Source organism: Canis lupus, chromosome 28, assembly GCF_048164855.1.
Source record: "Canis lupus baileyi chromosome 28, mCanLup2.hap1, whole genome shotgun sequence".
NCBI lineage: Eukaryota > Metazoa > Chordata > Mammalia > Carnivora > Canidae > Canis > Canis lupus.
The window spans coordinates 23,128,270-23,153,939 of record NC_132865.1 but is presented as its reverse complement, the minus strand read 5'-3'; the positions used below and the strand labels follow the sequence as shown (position 1 = coordinate 23,153,939).

The window sequence follows — 25,670 nt, the reverse complement described above, 5'->3', positions numbered from 1 at the left end:
CAGTGAAAATAACATAAATTCACCCCAAACATTCATAGACAGAAATCCTAATCTCAGCCATTTCTGGAAGATTGTCTTACAAATCTGACAAATAATAGTTCAAGGTGATCATATGACTCAAATTTTTCATTCGATAAATTCTTCAGCTTAAAATGTCATAAAGTTTACTCTTTTGTAACAATAGAGCCAAACGTCAGTTTTTATTAGCTAAAATTTTTCTCAGCTTCTGCCCAGACAACAAACTAAGACAGAAGGCATATTTTAGGTTTCAAGTTTCTACAGGCCTTTGATGCAAGGAGCATCATTCCAATCAGTAAATGTGACTTTATGGTTCTAAAAATCTCCTACTGTACTCTTCACATGCTAATCAATCTGAAGACACTGATAAATCTCTTAGGTCCAGATAATGATTTGAGGATAGGTAGATGCATTTGATTAGACAAGAAAGCCATATACCTTTTTTTTTTTTGAATGCCATATATCTGATGGATGTCAACAAGAATAGACAATTTGCATTCATCATATGCTTTAGGCACGCATTATGGCTAAGATTAATAAATTAATTTTCCTAGATCAACCCATTAGTTACTCAATGTGTCCTCATGTGATAGTATTTTCCATGATCTCAGGCCTGAATTTCACTTGAAACCTAAGTAGAGTTGCTCTTTTTACTTGATAAATACACAGCTGTGCTTCCCAGTTGTTTAGAGGTAAGCGTACAAGTAAAGGAGAGACAAGAATCTAACCCTAGTTTAAGGGATTCAGGGACATATAAAACACATGTTGAAGATGATATTGGCGTTAAAAGACTTTGGAGTCACATCTTTAGCCAGTAAGACAAAGAAATCTCAAATTAGTAGTTCCTAGTACAATTTGTGAAGGAGTATTTTTGAAATCTCAATACATGAATTAATCTGAATTTATAGATTTCTTGAAAATGTCTCTGAGCACAGGAGTTGATTTAAATATGAACATCTGATTTTTTTTAAAAGGTTCTCCTGTAAATAATACATTTGGGGGGTGGGGATTACTCTCCATATTTGGCCCTAAGTCTTCAAGAACAAGCATTGTTTTGAAATGCATATTCATCTTTCACACTCTGTTTCCCAGACTCTCTTTCTTGGTCATCACTCCGTGTGAGGCCAGCAGGATCCCTCAGAAGGAACTTGTAACTCCACTCTGCTGTATTGAAAACCTTAGAAAATGTTAATAAGCATTATATTGGTGGGGAGCTTTATGGCATAGAAAGTGGGCCAGTGGAACTCTTTTGACTGGGGCTTAATTTATTTTGTTAAGTCAGGTGTTCCTCTTTCCTCACTTAGATTATAACTACAGGAAAATATCTAGAAAAACGCTTTTGAAATATAAATACAACATCTAATTGGTTTTTTAAAAATATTTTCTTCAGGGGCACCTGGGTGGTTCAGTTGGTTCAGCATCTGCCTTCAGCTCAGGTCATGATCCCGGGGTCTTGGGATTGAGCTCCACATTGAGCTCCCTGCTCAGTGGGGAGCCTGCTTCTCCCTCTCCCTTTATCCTTAACCCCCACTCATGGTCTCTCTCTCTCAAATAAATAAACAAAATATTTTTAAAAATATATTTTCTTCAACTTAAATGTATTACAAGAATTATGGAACTTTCAAATAAATTCATATTGTGATAGATTATGTACATAAGGGAAACAAACTAAAATGAAGCATGCCCCCCCAAAAATCTATAAATCTGCTAAAAAGTACATTGTTAGGATCCAGGAATGGTTGAACTTTAAGCTACAAAGACGATGTTTCTTCATTACTTGAAATATGTGTCTGTGTGCGTCTAAGTATGTTTATACACATATCTTAAGTACGAGCATGTGTGTGCATGCACACACCTGTGTGTGTGTCTGGAGAGAGAAAACAAAATAAATACAGAAGGTGCTGATGAAATCTGTTGCTTGTGGCATAGACTGTAGTGTTCAGCAAACACTTCATCTGCTCCACCAAATTTTCACCCGTCTTGTGGCTGGGTGGAGCCATGTGACAATGACAGCCAATGAAATGTTAGGTATGCTCTGAGTCACTCGCAAGTTGGAGCCATGAAAAGCTCTCCTGCAAGATTCTCCAAGTTTTGTTTCTGCCACTCCTGGTCCAAGGCAGTGACAAGACAACAGTGCCCCTGTCAGCCTGTGTCCATGCATGACTGGGCAAAGCAAAGCTTCCTGCCACCACCCTGTGACTTGTAGTATGAGTGACAAATACACTTTTATTGTTTTGAGCCATTGATAGTTGGAATTTATTTGTTATCACAACAAACCACTTCTACTAACTAATGCAATACCTCAAGATACTTAAATATAAATACACTATAGGGGAGCCTGGGTGGCTCAGTCGGTTAAGCCTCCAACTCTTGGTTTCAGCTCAGTTCATGATCTTGGGGTCGTGGGATGGATCCCTGCATCAGGTTCTGCACTCAGTGCAGAGTCTGCTGGGAATTATCTCCCTCCCCCCTTGCTCTTTCTCTCTCAAATAAATAAAATCTTTTAAATAAATAAATAAATAAATGAGCCATAAATACATAACACTGAAGGCTAATTTAATAAAATTTCATGTAATAAGCCATATACTTTAAGACTTAGCTAAGATGTCTAAGACCACATTTGTAATTCTTTTTTTTTTTTGATATTGCTGTCTTTCACGAGGCTCACTTGAACTGAAATTTCCAATGCTCCCTTTCCTTTTTTTTTTTTTTTTGAGAACTCCAATAATCTCTTTGTTCTCACTGCCGCCACTGAAACCTAGTGACCATTATCAGACTCTTGAGACACTTCACAGCATCTGGTTGAGAAATATCAGATCCTTTTGGCTCTTTTAATAATTTTTAGACTACTCTTCTCCTTTGTTTTGCTAATTCCTATTTAAAAGAAGCTGGATAAACCTTAGTCTTGGACTTTTTGCATTCTCTATAATGCCCTTGGTTTTAGTTTCTATCTTTGTGGGGCTGAGTCTCAAAAGTACATTTCTTGCTATAACCTCTCACTTCATGCTTATCAGTGCTCCTTCTATCTATTCTCTTCCTCCCTGAGAAGACAGAGGGAAAATGTAGAAAACTTAAATTTTTTATCTCTATTTTTATGATGCAACAGACCATTGAAAAACATCTAATATAGATATGAATGAAATAAAAACAAAATCTGTTCCCCTCCCTCACCATACCCCAAGGACAACCAACGCTAACAATTTTGTGAATAGATGGCTATTCAAGGTTCCTTTCAATTTCAGGATTCACACATTGGTGGGAAAAAACAGTAGAAAGGGAGAAAGGGAAGGAAAGCAAATATTCTTGGAGGAGGATTTCATCATTTAGCCCAGTATTTCCCCAAAGGTGCTCCAGGTCAGAGATGCATGCTTTTCAGCTGTCATTGGCTGTTGGAAGAGATTTATTATTACAGAGGTATAAAAATGTTACTGCACCAGAAGGAGACTATGGTCTATCTCCTTTGCTTGGAGTTGCAATAAATTAGATCAAGAAATATGCTTTCTGGGGATTAACGGTAGATGAACTTTGCCAGCAATGAGGTTTTTGAAAAAAGAAATTAGCTCCTTCATGGTTTCATATATATTATAAAGAAGATAGCATATCCTGAAGACTTCCCCTAGAGAAAAAAAAATAATGAATGGGAAACTTGAAAGCCAAACCCACCCTTAGATTGTGAGTAAATAGATTTGCCGTGGGTGGAGGGGGCAGAATGCAGATACCAGCTTCTGGCTGGTATAATCCTATTTTACTTCACTCTTAGGATAAACTAAGTGTGTTCTGGCTAAATTCAGTTTTGAATAATTGCATAATGCTGGCCTAATCTCTCTTGCTGTTTGGATTGGATGTGCTGTCCCTTTTTTTTTTTCTGCCCTAACTATGGGGTGACATTGTTTCCTACTAGAGTAATTCTTTTACCCCATCCCTGAGAGGTCTATTTCTGTGCTAAGTGGGTTGTTCTGATCTTGTCCCTCACATACTTTAGATCTATAAGCATTCATTTGTAAAATTCTGTATTATCCTCAGATTAAAACACAAACAAACAAAATACAGGGTGTTATCACTCATCAAAAACCTCTATGTATACTAGGCATTTAGAACTTAGGACAAAAAAAAAAAAGAACTTAGGACAGTTTCAGGGTTTTAAGGGACAAAAAAACATATATGTTTGTGAATAGGGCCAGATCTACAGACTTGGAGGTGAAAATCTGGGCTTAACTATGGTACCAGGTACATGCCAGGCCAGCAGTTCTCAAAACTTTGGGGCTCAGGATCCCTTTATAATAATAGAATTTATTGAAGACTCTCAAGAGCCATTGTTTCTGTAGCTTATAGCTACTGATAAATAGAACTAAGGTGGGCCCCTGGGTGGCTCAGTCGGTTAAGCATCTGACTTGGGCTCATGGTCTAGGGGTCCTGGAATTGAGCCCCTCAATGGGGAGTCAGCTTGTCCTTCTGCCTACCTCCCTGCTCATACTCTCTCTCTCGCAAATGAATAAATTTAAAAAAATGAAACTGGAGGATTTAAAAAATATTTTTAAATTCTTTTGAAAATAACAATAATAAATCTATTACATGTTAAATGATATATTTTGTGAAAAACAACTCTATTTTCCAAACAAAAAAAAAATATTTGTAACTAAAGCAGCATTGTTTTACATTAAAAAAAAAAAGATTTTATTTATTTATTCATGAGAGACAACACAGAGAGAGGCAGAGACACAGGCAGAGGGAGAAGCAGGCTCCATGCAGGGAGCCCAACGTGGGACTCAATCCTGGGACTCCAGAATCACACCCTGGAAGGGAGGCGGCACTAAACCGCTGAGCCACCTGGACTCCCTTGTTTTACATTTTTATAGATATTTATCTAAATAGAAGAGAGCTGGATTCTTATATCTACTTCTGCATTTAATCTGTTGAAATATATTGTTTTGGCTTAAATATAGTAATAAAATTCAGCCTCACATGGATAAGTGCTTGGAAAAGGAAAAGTATTTTAATGGCTTTTTCAGACACTTATAGGTCTCCTTTGATACTATGCCAAAACTTGACAAGTGGTGACTTCTTAACGATTAGTTGTCCCAAGTAATCTGAAACCCCATCAATGAGCTTTCATATTCTGTTTCATTAAAATCCAATGAAATTTTCATATGGCACTTTGAAATTTTTTTTTGCTTATTTATGATTTTGTAGCATTTTATTTGGTCATTTAGGAAACATTGGTTCACTGAATTATGCAAATATACTAAATGTTGGCACATTTCATTTTTCAATATCAAAAAATAACATTTGTTAATATCAACATCAATGTCACTGAAATGTTTTACATATTGGAAAGCTACCAAGTTCATGGTGGCAGATACAAGTTTTTCAAAATTCTGATTTTAGCTTGGATGCTAGATTTCTATCAGTGGCAACACATACAACAAATATTGTCAGCTGTTTTCCTTGAAATGACAGTCTCATTTCATTTATTCCTTAATAAATGTCTCCCAAATACCCAAGTCGAAATAATTCTTCCAAGTAAAAATAGCATTCCTAGAGCAAAAAAAGCAGTGGCTAGTTATGCCTCCAATTTAGTCATACAAGTGCTGTTCCTGAACTATCTCAGACCTACAGGGGCAACAAAATTTAATTAGTACAATTAGTCGTTTTACTGTTATATCTTGAATGAAACTGGGTTTGTTCTTTTTGTTTTTTTAAGTGTATGTGATGCTCTCTTTATCTGGACAAAAGCAGTTTTATCCACCAGTGCTCTTATACCATCAGTGCAAATGTCAACCAAGTGAAAAAAGCAAATGTGTCACTATTCTTATCAAAATAGTGCTGACCTCTTAGCCTCTCCCCAGAAAGGATCTCAGGGACTCCCAAAAGTCCAGGGTTACACCCTGAGACCCACCACAGTGGACAAAGCAGGACCCTTTCAGTATGTTGCCAGTCACCTCCAATACCTCAGCACCAACTGCCCAGACGGGGGACCTTGGTGAGGCCAGACATCTACCTGCCGAGGCAACGATTTCGTTTTTAGTGTTGCTCCATGAGCAAATGTGAGCTAGACTTTCCGTCCAGTTGGCTTGAAGTCTTTCTGTTGTGTTTTTTCCCCTTTATATGTGACTTGAAACTCTTAATGTCACATTTCTAGTTTGGCTTGACTGCCCTAAACAAAGCCCTAAAAAAACTTTCCACATCAACTGGCCATAGCTACAATTGGTGTTTTCATTTTAGGGCTTGAAGAAAAGGCAGCTTGTATTCTGGTCCTGATTCATGAATACAACACCGTTCCACGAGCTCACTTTGGGTGTGTGAGGAACCCCCCCACCCCTTTGCCATTTCTCTCATTTTCTACTGTTTCTCAGGACAAATTGTTAGTCTCTAAGGACACTTGTCGTCCGCCACAAAGTATCCAATTCAAACATTGCATCCTTGTCTCCTTTGTCAAGTTCTGCATTTGTCTGTCAATTTTTTTTTTCTTCTTCTTCTTTACTTCTTTTCCTTCTGGAGCTGGAAGCCAGACAGTGAGAGGATGACAGGTTTTAAAAAGTCATTTTTGAATGAGGAATTGTCTGCGTGCAGGTTTTTCAGAATGGTGTGTTTTGTGTTTTAGTGAAGGCAGATGGGGTGAAGATAGCACGCTCCTGCTGGTCAGACCTGCCTGAAAGTCCAGTTTTCTGCACCATTCAATTTCTCCATGTTTCCATATGCACCCCCTGAATCGATAATAAACTGTGGCAGAAAAAAAAAAATTCAGGCTTCTCTGCACCTTTAACTCTGTAAAGAAGGTCACTTTAGAGGGGGAAAAACAATGCATCTCCTTGGCTGTCCCCTTTCTTCATTAGGAAACGCTTTTCAATGCAGTTCAATGTAGTTTATTCAAGGTACCATTATGGCTAATTTTCTTTTTCCTAAAGGAAGAGACAAAATAAATAAGATAAAGAAAAGAATAACCAGTAATGTTGGTTGGGTTCCAGGGAATGTTATCAGCATCTTAATTGTGAAGAATTTTCAGTTTCGTGTGTGTGGCTGATTATTTAAACTCCGAATGCTCCTGTTTGCACGACCCCAGGAGTCTGACTGTACTTTCCGGGTCACTGCTGTCAGCTGAGGCTGGCTTATTACTAGAGCGGATGCAAGCAACTCCTGCTCACTCTCCCTTCACACACCCTTGCAGACTCTGAGAGGTGAGCAAACTCTTGCTACTTAGAGGACCGACCCATGTCGGCCTGTAACTGTTTAGCCTGCTGCTGCCCTGCTGGAGACAGCCATTGTGTGACTTCTTTCTTTCCTTCTCCTGTCTTTCTTGCTTGTATCAATTTTCTCACGATTTGAAACAAATGCACAGAAACCAAACAGTCAGTGCAGAACAATTGCTGGCTTTCAGTGTTCAGCATGCACAGCAATCACTGAAATAAGCCTGAGTTATTACCAAAAAAAAAAAAAAAAAACCCAAAAACAAACCCCCCACCAAACCTTGTGTATTGACTTTCTCAGAGCCACAGGATCAATCTGAGGTGGTTGGTTTGATGCTCTGCAGATAATGCAATCAGGCTGCCTTCCTACAGCACTAGATTTTGGTTTAAAATCTATTTCTTATAGAGTGTGTCTCCCTTCCCCTCTCTCTCCCTCTCTCTCTCTGTCTTTCTCTCAAAGTAATTACAGGCTGCAGAGTGAAAAGCATTAGAAGTGTTTACAAAACAGCTCATAAAGTTTAAAATAATAGGGGTGTGTGTGTTTGTGTAAAACAAAATAATGTGTGTGGCTGGGGTAAACAGTCCACAGTCTTTCTTCTTTCTTCTCCCACTGCCCCATGTCACCCTCCAGAATTTAAGGCATGGAAATGAGTGATGGACTCCCTTTTCTTCTGCCATACAATTCTCACACTTAATTCGTTATGCTTATTTATCTGATGCCAGTTTATTGTTGCAATTCAAAATACAGACCCTCAGGTGTGTGGGGACAGAGTGGCTGACAAAGCGGGCTGCTATCTAATTAACTTTAGGGCGGCCTAAATTCCCATGCAGACGTTCCCTCATGACATCCAAAAGAAAGATTTTTTTTTTTTTTTTTTTTAATGAGCTTGCTATCACAAGTCCAAGAGAAACGCTTTCAGCAGGTTGGTGCTCTAAAGTGAAAGGGGCATTCTTCTAACCCTTTCAAAGGTCTCCTCTTGGGCAGATTTGCAAAGATTTTGCAGCCCTCCCCTCCAGATCTTTTTTATTTATTTATTTATTTATTTATTTATTTATTTATTTATTTATTTATTTAAATGTGGAAGGGTAGCCTGTAACCCCCAGCTTCAGAGCCAATCAATCATTTTGCTTTGCAGGTTTAGATGTGCTGCGGCAAAACCTCGGTGCTGGCGGCGCTGCGCCAGGTCCCGATAATAGTGAGGCTGGGCTGACAGTTGAAGGAGGGCTCTGTCCCCTTAGGCGCTGGCGCGCGGAGGACACGGGCCGGACGGAGGGACAAGCCTCGCCCGGAGGAAGCGCCCCTTCCCCTGGTGATTGATGAAGGACAGTTAGGAGCTTTTCGGGGGCTGGGAGAGGTTGCCCTCCCAGTCATTTACTATGAAGTCTTTGTCAGCAGAAAGAACTCTCCTGGGTAGTGAGTGACATAATGCAGATGACAAATGACAGCCTTGCATTTTCTTCTGCTTGATAAATACTCAGTGTCTGTGCAGGTGAGTCAGCGCCCCCCCCCCCCCAGCACACCCCCTCGTGCCAGCCGCTCCCCGGTTCTAAGTACCCTGCAATCCTACTGTGGTCTCACAGGTGCCGATGGCTCCCCCTGGTCAATCTCGAGTTTTCTGGGGGATGCTTAAGGTACTGTCAGAGTGTGAGCAGGGATGGCACCCCTGTCCCCACTTTAGGGAGCTCACTGAGAAATGAAGATATTGTTGGAGTCATTTTTAGCAGTTCTGAATATTGTTTTCTTCTGTTTCTCCCTTTTGGAGTACAGTGTGTGTGTGTGTGTGTGTGTGTAGATCTGAATACACACACACGTATCATATGCCATTTTAAGAGACGACTTCAGACCAAAATCTGTATCAAGATCCTTGACTGAAAAAAAAAAAAAAAAAAAAAAAAAAAAAAGATCCTTGACTGACGTTTCCTCTGTATTTCTTCTCCCCCTCTAGGCCCCCATCTGCAGATGTTCTGAACACCTCTGGGTACAGGAATTGATCATTCAACCAGGATACCTAATTCAAGGTATTAGCTCCTGTCGGGAGGCTTTTTACATTTGAGCTCTGTGTTGGAAATTATATTTTGGCAATGAATTTTGACATGGGAAAAGTTGGAATGAGAATAAAGGACATAAGTGAATTTGCAAAATAATCAAGTGCTTAAAATCCTCCCCAGCGCCCGTGAGGGTTTGCCACTTGTGACTCATGTGCAGCCCTCTCTCCAATAGCTCCTGTGCCAGCTCTCCCTTAGTTGTAGCCCTTTCTCTGCAACTGTGTTTGGGGTTTGGATTTCATTTTCCTCTCCCCCTCTCCTTTTCTCTCTGACCGCCCAGACCTGCAGAAACCAGGAGGCTGAGACGTCTTGTCGGTTTTGTGACCTTGGACCCAACACAATGAAGTATTCTTGCTGTGCTCTGGTTTTGGCTGTCCTGGCCACAGAACTGCTGGGGGGCCACTGTTCCACTGTCAGATCCCAGAGGTTCAGAGGACGGATACAGCAGGAACGAAAAAACATCCGACCCAACATTATTCTTGTGCTCACCGATGATCAGGACGTGGAGCTGGGTGAGATGCTGGATTTTTCACTTGTTAGTCTCTTTTGCTCGAATGATTCGCTGACCTTTCGCCTGATCAGTAACACCGAGGGAACGTTTGGGGGTTTGGCTCTTAGCGAGAGGCTCTCAATCAGCAACCTGAGTTTATAAAATGAACTTGTATTGATTATCAGGCATTCGGGTTTTGTTTCATCATTACTTTTCTGGTCTTGGGTGTTTGAAACATCCTGGGGAGGGGCCTAGAATCATAGGAGGATGGAAGAAAAAGAGCAAGTGAAAATACTACAGGAGTCAAGGATTCGACTGTGCACCTGAGAAGCTCTTGCTCAAGAAATTTTTTTAAATATTTGGGCAAAATTGCTTCCAAGAGTATGATGTTATGGCTGTAATTCTATGCCATGTATATGAACATAGATATTATTATTCTCTCTTAACAGTTATTATTATTAAAGGGAATGATATAGTCACAGCTTGTGGTAATTGTTAGATATTGAAAGTTGCAGTATCCTATGTACCTTCTGGTGATAATTCATTACTACCACCTTAGAGATGATGCTTTTCTGAAGAATTAGAAAAAATGGGCCAATTTCAGAACACTCGGAAAGCCTGCCAAATTCTGGTGGGTCCAGCTGAGCTTTTATCTGATTCAGTTGCTTATCTTCTCACTTTCTTTAATAGCCCAGCTCTGTGGTCTTGTCTGTAAGTCTAGGTATGACCTTCCATGGTACCTTAGGACAGATAAAAAGCTTGTCCTTAGAAATTGTCACCAGCACTCATTTTCATTCCTAGAACCAAATTCCTCACTCTCGGGAATCGCTGAGCTGGGCTTACCCATCACACTCAATCTGGTATCTTTTACACTTAGTGCTAGCAGAGCATGCTGGGCTTCCTTACAGAGCTCCCCTGGGTCTAGTTCTTAAGGATAAAACCCTCCATGGTGGAAGTTGGTCTTCATGGAACGAGATTGGAATTTCCAGTTTGAAACTAAATCATGGAATCCCAACAGAGTTAACCCCCAGTTTAGCTGGAAGCACACACACTAAAAACCAGCAGCAGGTAATGATTGTTGAAGTTGACCTGCAGAGTCTACTGTCTCTCACTTCACTTTTTAAATAAGAGCATTGATTTTCAGGCAACATGCCCAAATGTAGTCTCGGAGGCATACGACTTAGTATGTATGTAGTTTACGGTTTAACTTTTCATTTAAATAGAGAGCAAGTAAAAATGAAGTGAACATGTTTGGATTCACCTGCTTTAACATCTCTTATATCCACCCCTTTCACTACTGCCATGATCTCCAGACCATTCTCTCACCTCCTAGTTTTTCCCTGATAGTCACCTGACCCACCTGTCTCCCATAGACTTGATTTATCTATTCTTCACTCCATGACTAGAGTTATCATGCAAGTATCTGATCAGGTCTCTTCTGCTTAAAACTCCCCATGGTTTCTCTTTGGCAAGAGGATTAAGAAACTCTCTTCTGTAGGCAAATGAGCTCTGGGCCATCTGGCCCCTGCCTATATCTATGGGACTATTCCCTTTTTTCCCACTTTTGCTCAGTGCTTCGTGGAAATTACTTACATATCCTTGAAGGTAAGGTGTCTGTCTGGTAGTTTCATCTCCGTCACCTATATTTCATGCCTTTGTACATCTTGTCTCCACTGTCTTTCCCCCTCTCTCCAGCCCTACTTATTCTTCGTGACCCAGTTCAGTTGCCTTGCCCTTGGGGGTCTTTCTTCACCAAAACCATTCTCTCTTCCCAGCAAAGTGGATGGACCTTTCCTTTGTACCACCTTGGACATGCCTCCAGCATGGCCCTTAATCCATCATGTGCTTCCATATTTGTCTCTTCCACTGGCCTGAGAGTGAGGTAGTGTTTTGTTCATGTTGCGTTCCTGATACTGGGACCATGTTGGGAATATAGTAGGTGCTAAAAAAATTCCAAGTGGACCTACAGGGGCCTGACAAAGCTAACAAAAATATCAGAAGTGAATACAAGTATCTGTCATAATCTACCTCTTCAATATAGTGTTCTTGCCCTTAAAATAAATTAAGGACTTATTTGACAAATTTATTTTTAACAGAATTCAAAACTTCACCTTTTAGTTTCACCCTATAGTTAGTTAATTCATCCAGTAAATATTTACTGAGCAGTCACTAAGTACTGGCTTCTGTTGGAAGCATGCGGGTACGATAGATACAACCATAACGGATACAACATAGACGGGTATGTATGTACTTCCTATGTAGTTGTCTCTACCTCCTTCCTTGATTTTCTAGCCAGATACATGCTAAGTATTGGCTCATTTAATCTTCATGATAACTTTATGAAGTAGTTGCTCTTACTCTCTTCAATTACTGCATAAGTAAAATGAGACTTAGAGAAGTCATGTAAGCTGTGATGAACTTACTAGTCCTAGGTTCACCATAGGAACCAGTTAGGACTAGGTCTCCACCGCTGACATTTAACCATGATGCTTTCCATCAGTCCTTCACCAAATATTTATTGAACCTTTCCTAAAAGCACACTGCACATGCATAGCAATGTTCTAGGTTCTAAGAGAGAGATAACAGAAGCATAAGATGGGTCTTATTATTTCATCGGCAAAACACAGTGATGAACCACAGTGAACCCGTGAGGTAGAAGACTTTAGAAGATACCTCCTTTCTCTGCCCTAACAATTATGCTGTCTGTAGTGGACACTGTCTGGTGAAGACTTTTACCTTGTCTCCTCTAAGAGTCTCAATAATCCTTCTTGAGCCTAACTGCTCTAGACTTCAGTTGTTTTTTGTCCACTTATTTTTACCATCCTAGCCATTTTTAAGTGTGCAGGTCGGTAGTGTTCAGAACATTCACATTGTTATGCAATTATTGTCCAAAACTCTTCAGCTTACAAAGTTAAAATTCTATACCCATTAAACAATAACTCCCATACCCTGGTAACCACCATTCTACTGCCTCTGTGAATTTGACTGTTGTAGGTACGTCACATAAGTGAAATTATGCCACTTAAGATAAAGACAAAGTGGTTTTTGTGTGTGTGTGTGACTGACTCATTTCACTTAGACTAATACCCTTCCTCAAGGCTCATCCATGTTATAGCCTGTATCTAAATTTTCTTCCTTTTGAAGGCTGAATAATATTCATTGTATGTATATACCACATTTTGTTTATCTATTCATCTATTAATAGAAGTTTGGGTTGCTTCCACTTTTTGACTATTGTGAATAACGCTGCTATGACCATAAGTGTTTAAATATCTCCTTAAGACCCTGCTTTCAATGCTTTGGGCTAAATACCAAGAAATGGATTTGCTGGATCATTTGATAATTCTATTTTTAATTTTTTGAGGAACCGTCATTTTATTTTCCATAACAACTGCACCATTTTACATTCTTACCAACAGTGCACAAGGGTTCCAATTTCTCCACATCCTTGCCAACATGTGTTCTTTTCTGGCATTTTGTTTTTGTTTTTATAATACCCATCCTAGTGGATATGAGGTGGTATCTCATTGTGGTTTGATATGGTTGGATTTCGTCTTGTTTGTTTTTTGTTTTTTTACTTCCATGTAATTATGCTTGCCAAATGCATAAATAGACTAGGATAGCAAAACTATTTGCACCTGTAATACTGCAGGCAATTTTGGCTACTGTACCTCCAGAAAGATATAACAGACTTAGAAAAGGCTTAGAAGAACAATGACAAAAATTGTAATAGGATGCTTTTCTTTTGGGGGAAAGAATAAAACTATTCTACTTCTTTGTCTGGAAAGACAAAGACTGAGAAGGGCCATAATCAGAGTTTATTAATTTAAGCTCAGAAAGAAAGCTCTTACTCAGTAGGAATGGAGGCCACTCTCTTAACTTTGTCTGAGGACAAATAAAATAAACTAGTACTTTGTGAAGGGAGTAAGACACATAAGGAATTCATTAATAAAAGTGCTAGAACCTTGCATATTATCTTTTTCCGAAGAACATTCCCTCTCATTATTGCACTTGTTTTCATCCCACCCAAGTTGAATGGATAGGACAAAGATCGTTATCCCAGGAGAAAAGTTAATCTGTAGAAAGGTGAAATGACATAACCACTAGTCCTCTTCTGGATTTACTTGTCGCACAACTAAAAAGGTAGCTTAGGTTGTGTCTATGCCTGTAAATAGTTCAGGTTTTTAGACTATATTAATAGGTGGAAGATTTACACTTTTTTTTTAAAGCTAGAAAAACACACAGACACTGGAGAAGAAGGAACAGTAACCAAGAATATCAATATCCATATTTTGTCTTAAAAGTTGAAAACTACATCTGGACCAATTATCATCAAATATTAAACTTTCTTAAAAGCTTAAATTTAAAAGCTTAACATTTAAAAATACGAAAGCTAGGACCGCCTTTGCTGCATCCCAAAGGTTTTGAACAGTTGTGTTTTCATTTTCATGTGTTGTCATGAATTTTGTTTTAATTCTTCTTTAATTTCCTGATTGACCCATTCATTCTTTAGTAGGATGCTTTTTAGCCTCCATGTATTTAAGTTCTTTCCAAGTTCCTCTCGTGACTGAGTTCAAGTTTCAAAGCACTGTGGTCCAAAAACATGCAGGGAAGTATCCCAATCTTTTGGTGCAAGTTGAGACCTAATTTGTGACCCAGTATGTGATCTATATAAATATAATGGAATACTATTCAGCCATCAAAAACAATGAAATCTTGCCATTTGCAACGATGTGGATGGAACTAGAGGGTATTATGCTAAGTGAAATTAGTCAGAGAAAGACCATTATCTATCATATGATCTCACTCATATATGGAATTTAAGAAACAAACCAGGATCATAGGGGAAGGGAGGGAAAAATAAAACAAGACAAAATCAGAGAGAGAGAGACAAACCATAAGAGACTCTTAATCATAGGAAACAAACTGAGGGTTGCTGCAGCAGGGCAGGAGGGTTAGGGTAACTAGGTGATCGGCATTAAATAGGGCACGTGATGTAATGAACACTGGGTGTTATATAAGACTGATGAATCACTGACCTCTACTTCTGAAATCAATAATACATTATATATTAATTAATTGAATTTAAATAAATTTTTTAAAGTAAAAAAAAAATCCAGTAAAAAAATAAACCTTATGAAAGAGAAAAAAATAAAATTATTAAAGCTAGGAGACACATTATTCTAGTATTTTCCTGCACTTAAGGTATTTTATAAGCCAAAAAAGAACACAATCAAAAGTGCTTGTGGAACTCCCCAAACTTTCTGAGACTAGAGTCAAAGAAATTAGGCTCTAAATCTTTCCAAAAGGATCCCTTGGTGCCACTCTGAGGAACAAAATGTGGAGCTGATCTGACTCAATGTGGCATTTGTTAAATTCTTAAGAAATTGGGCTGGCCCATTGCTTCTTTCAGATCATGCATGGAATTAAGAAATACATAATACTTTGTTTCTTTAAATCACAGGTCACAACTGGGATCTATAGTACTGAGCCAGCCCACAGATGTGTTTTGCTTGACCAACATACTTTTTTAAAATTAAGACAACATTTTAAAAATCAGACGATTTCATGTTAAAAAAAAATCAAGATTCTGACTTTTTTTGAAAATCTAGAACTATAAGACTTTGCATTCCTATGAGACCACAGCCAGGTTGATGCTTAAAGAAGAATCCAAGTGCCCCACTAGATGGAGCATGTCCTTGGGTCCTCATGGCTCCCACCACTCTCCATTGCACCTCAACATTTAGGCCAAGGAGCAGTTGCCATTTACCATCATGCCCCTACTGCTGTTTTTCTCATGTTCAGGAACAGCACTATACACCCACCTCTCTATCAAATGTGAAAAACAGAAAAGATAAAAGCTCCTTGATTTTTCTTTTTTTTTTTCTTAAAGATTTTATTTATTTATTCATGAGAGAGACAGAGAGAAGGGCAGAGACATAGGCAGAGGGAGAAGCAGGCTTCGCAGGAACATGCCCTGAGCCGAATGCAGACATTCAACCACTGAGCCACCCAGGCGTCCCATTTGTCTCCACTTTTAATGGCCTGTTGCTCTTTAGGAGAAAAAAATGACTCTTGGTGTCCTGGAGACATTCTAGACAGGTTTATTATCTTCTTCGTGGTCTCTTCTCCAATCTTGCCTCCTCTGTTTGGCTTTCGCTGAAATGCCTGGGATTTTTTCCCCTCCAATCCCATTGTTTTGCTAGAAAAAAAGGTATATTCTTTTATTTTGTTATTTTTTCTTTATGCTTTCAGAATTAAAATATTCAATTGATCAATAGAGCCATTTTTAATATTGGAAGTATCATTGTTTAAGTTTTCATACTTTACTATAACAATAACCGTTGGTGGGAGAAGATAGTAATAGAATACAGATGTATTTAGTACAGGCCATTTACGTATTTAAAGCATTAAGCATAGCTTATCATAAAATGATGACATCTAGAAACAACCCTGTACAATTAATAAGAGTTATGCTTGCTTGTCTATTGCTCAAGGAGGCGTGTCTCTCTAGGAAACCAGATATATTTGAATCTCACATGCCTAAAGTTTCCTTAAGAGATGACGATGGCAATATTTATGTGTTGGATTTCTGGTTTTGTGAGTTTTTCCAGACATGAAAACTTTTAATGTTTGGGGATACCTGGGTGGCTCCGTGGTCGAGTGCCTGCCTTCGGCTCAGGGCGTGATCCCAGGGTCCTGGGATCAAGTCCCGCATCGGGCTCCCTGCAGGGAGCCTGTTTCTCCCTCTGCCTATGTCTCTGCCTCTCTCTGTGTGTCTCTCATGAATAAATAAATAAAATCTTTAAGAAAAAAAAAAGAAGAAAAAACTTTAATGTTTGACAGTATAAAACATTGAATAATCAAATGCTAAGATACTTGAATCAAGAAAGGTGGGGATCCCTGGGTGGTGCAGCGGTTTGGCGCCTGCCTTTGGCCCAGGGCGCGATCCTGGAGACCCGGGATCGAATCCCACATCGGGCTCCTGGTGCATGGAGCCTGCTTCTCCCTCTGCCTGTGTCTCTGCCTCTCTCTCTCTCTATCTCTCGAATAAATAAATAAAATATTAAAAAAAAAAAAAGAAAGGTAAAGTCTTGTAAAGTTTGACATGTAAATGAAGTAATTCAAACTCTCTGTGTCATTTTGGAAAAGTCATTCAGAGAAGTTGGACATCTTTCTCCCTGCTGACCTTTTTCACGCAGATGATGTGAGAATAAATGAGTTGGAGTGTGTAGAATGATTTAAATTCCTGGCCACGGTTCCATCCGGTCTTAGTAACCTATCCCATACTCCATCATCCAAAGTACTGTTCCCAGAACCTTGATTTTTAAAAAATATTCCCGTGAAATTGCAAACGTGGTGGGTCTTGCAGGGTTCCTGAAGAGTGCCACTTCTCTGCTCCCGGTCATTGCTGACCTAGCTGATCGCGGTTACAGTGCAGACGTCCCCAGTCCCCACCTGGAGCTCTGGCGCTGGGACAGCTTTTCTTGGCAGACTTAGGACTCAGCTGTGGCCTGGGCCATCTCTGTGCTCCAGCCAGGCCCATCAGCAGTGCCTCCCCACCAGCTACTGGACCCAATTACAGTCACTTCATAGCATCCTTGTCAAGCTTCGACCTCCAAGGACAATTTTAAATGATAATGAAGTCAGGCTTCTTGCACAAGGGGAGGTAGGGAAATTGTATGTGGAGGGGGAGAGAACTGATGTTTTTAACTATCAGCCAGCATTAACATTTTAAGTCTTAAAACATAGAAATGATCACTGACCTCCGTCTCCTGAACAGACTATAAGAGAGTAGCATAGACTGGATGGCTGAGTGGCTTATAAACACCAGCCATTTATTTCTCATGGTTCTGGAGGCTGGGAAGTCCAAGATCAAGGTGCCTGCAGAGTCAGTGCCTGGTGCGAGCCTGCTTCCTGGCTTATAGATGGCTGTCTTTTTTTTTTTTTTTTTTAAGATTTTATTTATTTATTCATGAGAGAGAGAGAGAGAAGCAGAGACATAGGCAGAGGGAGAAGCAGGCTCCCTGCAGGGAGCCTGATGTGGGGCTTGATCCCGGGACTCCAGGACCATGCCCTGTGCCAAAGGCAGGTGCTAAACCGCCAAGCCACCCAGGGATCCCCTAGATGACTGTCTTATTATGTGTCTTCACATGGCAGGAGGGGCCAGAGAGCCTAGTGGGGTCTCTTGTATAGGGACATTAGCCCATTCATGAGGGCCTCACCTTCTAATTCACCTCCCAAAGGTCCCACCTCCTAACACCATCACCTGGGTCGTTAGGTTTCAACATACACATTTGGCGGGGGTTGGGGGGACACAAATACTCAGTCTCTGGCAACTTGTTTACTCTTATTCCTGCTTTTGGAATTCAGATGTAGATTACAGACAGCGGGATGAAAAAGGAGAAAATTAATGTGGTGGGTTGAGGTGAGCACAGAGTGACATCCCAGCCCCACTGACCACACGCCTTGCGTGAGGTGCTCTAATAGCGTTATGCCATTTGAACCCTGTGATCTAGCTGGGGAACAATTCCTAGCTCCATTTTACAGTTGAGACATGGGACCAAAAGAGAGGAGGTGACTTGCTCAAGGTGATCTATACCAAAATCAAGATGTTTCCCAGAAGTTCACGTTCAGGGCTCTTTCTCTTTTCGTTCTTATCCTCCTAAGCCCTGCCTTGTGAATCTTGTTATAGGAGTCTTTGGCCTTAAGCTTCTTATCATTCCTGTGAAATAATCATTCTAATAATTGAGAATCAGCACAGTTGGTGTTTTAGGCACCGAAGTCCTGAAACTCAGAGCGGTGAGCAGCTGCACCTTAAAACAAAACTGAGCTCTTCCACCAGTGAGGCAGGACATCATCCCATTCATCCATCTCAACAGCTGTAAGTGCAAAATGGTGAATTTCATTACAGAATAGCTTAGGGAAGAGTTTCCCAATGAAAAGCCAGTATTGCAATGTCAGTGGTGAGGGAGGCAGTACAAGGCCATGAAAAAAAGAAGTGTTTTGTGCTTTCCTTCCTCTTGCATATTAACTCAGCTCGAAGGGGTAGGGTCCCTATGCTCCATCATCTGCGGAGAACCCACCAAGATCAAGGGCGGCATCTCACACTAGGGTGGCTGTCAGTGATGAAGACAGACACGTCTGCAGGCCCCCTCAGCCCTCGCTGGGCCTGAGCTACTGAGAATCACATCAGCCCTTGAAGAGAGGGCGGGCGGGAGGCAGGCGTTTCTGTGAGTCAATGTCTCCTCTAAGAGGCTAGATGAAGTGAAATATCAGACTGTGGAAAGTAAGACATCTCTTGACTATGAGCAGACACCTTTTCTGTTTCTCAGTCTTGAAAATGTCAATGTCACAGCCAGTACTCAGCTTTGATGGAGCTTAAGAGCATGGTCTATGGAGCAGATTGCCTGCATTTGCTTCCTGGCTTTGCTACCTAGGGTACATGTGGCCCTCAGAATGTTATTTAGCCCATCGGGCCCTCAGTTTTAGCATCTGTGATATTTATATGGGAATAATAGATTAAGAGCATCTGCTACGAAGGTGTATCATCAGGATTAAATGAGTTGCGGGTGTGACACTCAGAAGAGAACTGGGCTGAGAGTAAGCAGGACATAGATGTATCTGATTCCTTTCTGCAGCATCTTACAGCCTCGGGAGTGGGCTGAGCTACTTAGGGGCACCTGCTAAAGTCTCTCTCGGCTCTAGGCTTCCCAGCCTCTGTGTCCAACCTGGAATACTTCTCTTGAGTGTGAGTGTGGGCCATGGACAGGAAGCAGCAGGCTCACCAGGGAGCTTGTTAGAAGTGTAAATTCTCTGGTGCCTCCCCAAGTCTTCTTAATCAGCATCTCAGGGCGGGCTCAGAATTCTGATGTAACATGCTCTCCAAGTGATTTTTAAGTTGGAGGAACATTGTTTCAGGATCTTCTCTTTACTGAGAAACTTTCAGGAATCCCGATGGTGGGGCTGCAGTGGTCACCACGGTGACTCCGAGGACCAAGTGTCCTCATCAATCCCTTTGATTTGGGGACTGCTTAGAATTTGGATAGATTGTTTAGGACCTTGACATGATCAGCTTAGTTAATTGAAAGAGTGGCATTTAGAATGGGAGGGGAGCCCTTACTGATGCAAGTCCAGATTGTGAACTAGGCTAAGGCTTAGGGACAGTTTGTAGATTATTTGACCTTAGATCAGATTTCCATCTACCATCCCATATTTGCAGTCCAGATGAGTCTGTAAACAGGAGATTGCAGGTAACTCAGGACCTTGGAGGATGGTTTCCAGTGCTGCTTAGTTATCAGCTAAGGCTCATAAAGGAAATTGACAGCCCATTCTCTGTAATAAAGAGTGTAGTAGGCGAAGTAGCGTTTGCTGGGTTTTCCCAATATTTGAGATACTACACAAAGGAAGCACTGCAGAGATGTAAAGAGGAGGGGGGAATAAGTGAATAGACGTGACCATTTAGCTCTCTCCCCACTACCATGTCTCTATCCATCTATTTATCTCCATCTCCAGGATATTTCCCCTGTATGATCAATAAATATAAAACACATTTCTGAAATGGACTTCCTTGATCTTCTACAGGGCATATGGCTTTATAGTTACTTCTTGAGCAACAGCAAAACCATTACTTTTCCAGTTTCTTCCTGTGCTGAAAACATGAAGGCATTAGTCAACTCATTACCTTCGGATGCATTACAGCGTCTCTTGGATCTGCTTCTTAGAGGCTCCCTCTATTTTAGAGGCACAATCCAGTTCAAGTCCATATTGCCTCGTGGCCTGATGGCTTCAGCGACCTCTCGGCTGTAACCTTGATGAACCAGCCTATTTCCTCCTCAGTGCACGTACCTCCATCCCCCGTTGCCACAACAACAGCCCTCGAAGACTTTTTCCTTATCAAGTCATTCATGCCTTTGACAAAGAACCTATTCTGCCTTTATTTTGGCCATTCTATCAAATCCAAATATCTCTGCCCAGGCTTGAAGCCACTCTCTAACTCTACCTCTTACATTTCGGCAAGAGAATTCCTCACAGTCTTTTTCATTCTATAGGAAATCAGTGTACTGTATTCATCCCTCTACTTCTCCCACGTCCAGAGCACGCACATACCATCCTCTCCCACGTGTGCCACTAACACACTTCGCCCATCTTTTGTTTTTCTTCCTGCACCCCTTCCATTTGTCCTCATCTCTTGTTTCAGAACTCTTATCAAACACCCTGTTCAGTCCTCTCTAACCTTATTTGTACCACTACTGCTATCTCCACACTCTTATGTTGCTTTGCAAATATCTCCAAGTGATTTCTCTATGTAGGGTCTCGTCTAGATAGTTTACTGCTAAAGACCAAGGCAGCAGAGAATTTTCCATTTCTTTTGTTAATGCTACACTTGGGGGAGCAGCCCAGAGTGCTGAGGTTGATAGAATGTTCAGCATGAAGTGGGCACTCACTACATGTTATTCACCAATTACAAAAAGGTTGCTTGATCCCCCGAAGACAACCAGAGGAGTAAAAGCAGTTAGGAATCCTCCTAACTGAAGCCTATTTTAGGGAGCTCTAATGAGACCCAATTAGAAACCTTCCTCCTGCTTTCATATGTTTCATGTGAACAGGAAAAGCTAATACGTGAAAAAATCAGGCTAACTGTGGCTTTTTGGACCATTGCACGCTTCTCTTATGCTCTGAATGCTTGCCTGGTTTGCATTACGATTTCCTTCCTTGCTGGAAAACTGCATAGTCTTTCTCCCTTTCTTTGGAAGAAGTGGGACCTGTTGGAAATGTGAGGCTCCAGGATTCAAATGCAATGGGCTTGGCTGGAGTGCTCTGTAGTGCATTTCTTGACAAGTCCTGAAAAGACTATTGAATTCTAGCCTGTGCTTTTTTTTTTTTTTCCTGCAGTATTTGGATGTGTTTCAGCTGCAGTGTTTGGCTGGATAGAGTAATCGAAGTAGTTTTTTTCTTCCTCAGCAATCTTATGTTACAATTTCATCCTTTGCAGTCAAAATGGAATATTTTACTCTATGCAAATACTTTTGAGTGCAATAGAATCATAGCTCTTTTCATAAGCGAACGATCTATCTTTTAATATTACACGTAAACAGGTGAAAATATAAACTGGCAGTGCTCTCCTGGTAGAAAAACTGGCAGGTATTTGGTGACTTTGCTAGAGGATACCAAGTTACAATGAAGATTTTTTTTTTTTTTTTTATTAAAGACAGGCATTTTGGAGGGACTTTTACTTAATAGGAAAAAAATAGTTTTCCTCTTCAGTTTCATACAATTAAAACACTAGAGTTAGTAACCTCTGTGATGTCATAAGCATTGTGCACATGTGGTGGGTTGGAGTTTTGATGCTCTGTGTAACAGGCTCTTGTTCCCTGGTAATCTTCAGAAAGCTGCTGGGCTTTGAATTTGCTCCATATCTAAAATTCTAGCTTTAATTATCAGATTAGCCTGCATTTTTTTCTTTGTGAGTAAGGAGAAGAGAAGCTGAAATGTGTTTATTATTCTGCAAAATGCTTGAGATGGTCGGATCCCAAATGTTTAATTTTGTTCTGGAAATGAGAGCTGTCAAATTATAGACTCCTTCAAGCCAACGGAGGGAAATTAATAAATCAAGGGAATAGAGTCACTGAGTGACACGGCATAAATGGGTGTTCGTGTGGTGCGCTCTGCTAAACAATGCTGGAATTGTGCCTTCCAGGGTCCCTGCAAGTCATGAACAAAACAAGAAAGATTATGGAGCACGGGGGGGCCACCTTCACCAACGCTTTTGTGACTACCCCCATGTGCTGCCCCTCCCGGTCCTCCATGCTCACCGGAAAATATGTGCACAACCACAATGTCTACACCAACAATGAGAACTGCTCTTCCCCTTCATGGCAGGCGATGCACGAACCTCGGACTTTTGCTGTATATCTTAACAACACTGGCTACAGAACAGGTAAAGTTAGTGGACCTCCTTGCCCATGAACCTCTGGTGGTACTTCTTAGATACAGAAAAATGCCTCGTGTAATGAAGTATGTAAGGTTCCAGTAAATGGAAGTAGTGTAGGCTTTTCTCTTCTATTTCAGTACCCTTCCGATTCCATCCTTTTTTTACTCTGAAGAATGTACCAATAAGAGATCCCTTAGAAAAAAAGAGTGGTTCTCAGTGGGCACATTATGAAAGTGTTATATTCTTCAGAGCACCCAATGATTGGAGGATCTGGAACAGAAGAGTGTTCACCCCATTTACCTGCTTACCTCTACCTCCCAAATCTCAAGGGATTTGGGCACGCTTTGAGGCTTATCTTAGGTGTCGGTAAATTCCTGCTGATTGTTTCAGTGAGAAATCATTAAATGTTTTGAAACTGCTTAGCATCTACTCTAAGATCTAGGACACAATAGATGATGAAAATAATTTTTTGAGTTAATAAACAACTGAATGAAGAAACCAATGAGCTGTACCTTATGATTCATTCATTTATTCATTCTTAATTGATAGAATTTGGAGTTTCTTTAGCTCAGGTTGTGGGATTTTTTTTAGGTTCCAGGTGTTCATTCCCATCTTCCTTTTTTTTTTTTTTAAGATCTTGTTTATTTATTCACAAGAGACACAGATAGAGATGCAAAGACATAGGCAGAGGGAGAAGCAGGCTCCATGCAGGGAGCCAGTTGTGGGACTCGATCCCGGGACTCCAGGATCATGCCCTGAACTGAAGGCAAATGCTTAACCACTGAGCCACCCAGGTGTCCCTCATGCCCATCTTCCAAGAAGGAAAGACATCCCAATTCTACCCCTACTGTCATTGTTTAACCTACGTAGGGCAACAAGAGGCTTCTGGTTAACTGGTCTTTTTAAAATTGGGGACCTCTTTCAAGAAAAGTCATAAATGTCATACCAGTCTTTCTAAGAAAGAAGCAAGGCTCCTTCAGGTAAGCTTAGCCTCCAAAGCCTTTGCATAAAGGCCGAGAGAATTCTCAGCATGTCGATGCTCTCGTTGGATTTTCCAAATATTTCTTCATGAAAGGCAACAAGGATGTTTATAGAAGGGCTGCAAAGCATATAGTTTTTTTCAGAGCTACCTAAACTTATAAGCATTAAAGATATCATCATTAAAACTCGTTGGAAATGATTTTCAAGTCTACAAATTTTCTATTCTGAAGATGGAAAAGTAAAGAGTTTCAGACAAATATATTCTCTTAAATACCTTTAAAAAATGAAATTAATCTTTCCCACTGGACTTGGAAAATATGAAGCCATTTGCTTCTTTGCAGAACATTCTGTGGGCATTTAATACTTGTTATTTATGGATAAAAATATTGATTTTGACTATGATAGCATGGTCATTCACAAACATCTCAAGATCTCCATTCAGAGAGGAAGCTCCTCCCATGACTCTCAAGGGTGTTTGCTTATGCTTTGGAAAGAAACTAGGTTACTCGAAGTGCCTTATCCTAAGTGTGTTTTCTCACATAAGTGATTTAAATTTATGGTACCTTTCATCTGCAAGCTCTAAGGCACTTTGCGAATCCATCAAATATCCCTGTAGAGTTCAGAGACAGCAAATGTACTTGGCTCTGTTTTATAACTAAGGTGGGGATTTCAAATATTGTGTGACCAACTCAGAAGCAAAATCAGAAATGTTCCCCTAATGCTTAGTTCCTGATTTTTTTTTTAAGATTTTATTTATTGATTGATGAAAGACAGAGAGAGAGGCAGAGGCAGAGACATAGGCAGAGGGAAAAGCAGGCTCCATGCAGGGAGCCCAACGCAGGACTCGATCCTGGGTCTCCAGGATCAGGCCCTGGGCTGCAGGAGTCACTAAACCGCTGAGCCACCTGGGCTGCCCTAGTTCCTGATTTTAACCACCAAATTGTGTTTTCTTCATGAGAAGCATCATGTGAAATCAATGCCTTTCAACTCCCTGGCTCCCTGTAATTTAAAACCTAGTAGCAGATATAGGGCTTGAAGGGTCAGGACTCTCACCATCTCCAGAGTGATATGGACGATGTCTGTCATAAGAAATAGAGATGCAGGATGACACAGAGAACCTGCCAGGACTTAGAGTGGTCAACTGAGTTTTGCTCATTTGATTCAGGGCAAATCAAGAAAAAGTGAGAAGATGAATGAGTGAGTTCTGAAGAAATTGTATACAGCAATGTGACCCTAGTTGACAGTATTGTATTGTGCACTTGAAATTTGCTGAAAGGATAGATTTTTGGTGGAGTCACTACAAAAGGAAAAAAAAAAAGGAAAATAGTAGAGGTGTGAGGTGATGGATATATTGGTTGGTTTGGCAGTGATGAATATTTCACAATGTTTATGTATTTCGAGCCATCAGATTGTATATCTTAAATACATTGCAATTTTCCTAAGATTTTATTTCTTTATTTGAGAGAGAGAGAGAGAGAGAGCACATGCAAACAGGGGGAGAGAGAAGGATAAGCAGACTCCACACTGAACGCAGAGCTTGACTCCGGGTTTGATCCCACTACCCTGAGCTCACGACCTGAGCTGAAACTAAGAGTCGGTTACTTAAGAGACTGAGCCACCCAGGTGCCCCAAATACATTACAATTTTTTGATTGTCAGTTATACCTCAATAAAGTTAGGTAGAAAAAAGAAAAGAGGAAAAGAAGGAAATTAGTATTTGTTGCTTACCTACCGTGCAGCGACACTTTAGCTAAATTGTCTCACTTAATTTTTCCAGAAACTTCAAAAGAAAGGATTTGCCTGTGTTACTAAAGATGAAACAGAGACTCAAGAGAGTTGTCCTAGGTAACAGGCTAACCAGTGATAGGATGGATCCAGCATGTCTGACTCCAGAGCCTTTTTTTTCATCATCTTACCTTTTTATGTATGCTTCTATCATGCCTCATTCCAAAAATGCCTTCAGAGACACGTAAAACATAACAGGATACAAAACCGTATGGGCCTTGGCAAACAGAAAT

General features: G+C 40.5%; 1 protein-coding gene across 17 annotated transcripts in view; it reads left to right on the top strand.

Annotated features, from left to right (window-relative positions):
- The window catches only part of SULF1 (sulfatase 1), a 175,995-nt gene that overhangs the window by 84,033 nt on the left and 66,292 nt on the right, over positions 1–25,670 (top strand). For 16 of the 17 annotated variants that reach the window (XM_072804331.1, XM_072804325.1, XM_072804328.1 and 13 more), the window contains 3 exons: positions 9,149–9,221; positions 9,529–9,760; positions 22,439–22,678. In XM_072804331.1, the coding sequence (XP_072660432.1) occupies positions 9,589–9,760; positions 22,439–22,678 (412 nt within the window). In that variant the 5' untranslated portion in view covers positions 9,149–9,221; positions 9,529–9,588. Of the gene's footprint in view, positions 1–8,488; positions 8,693–9,148; positions 9,222–9,528; positions 9,761–22,438; positions 22,679–25,670 lie in introns of those variants that run through there. The other variant, XM_072804332.1, reaches the window with a different exon arrangement.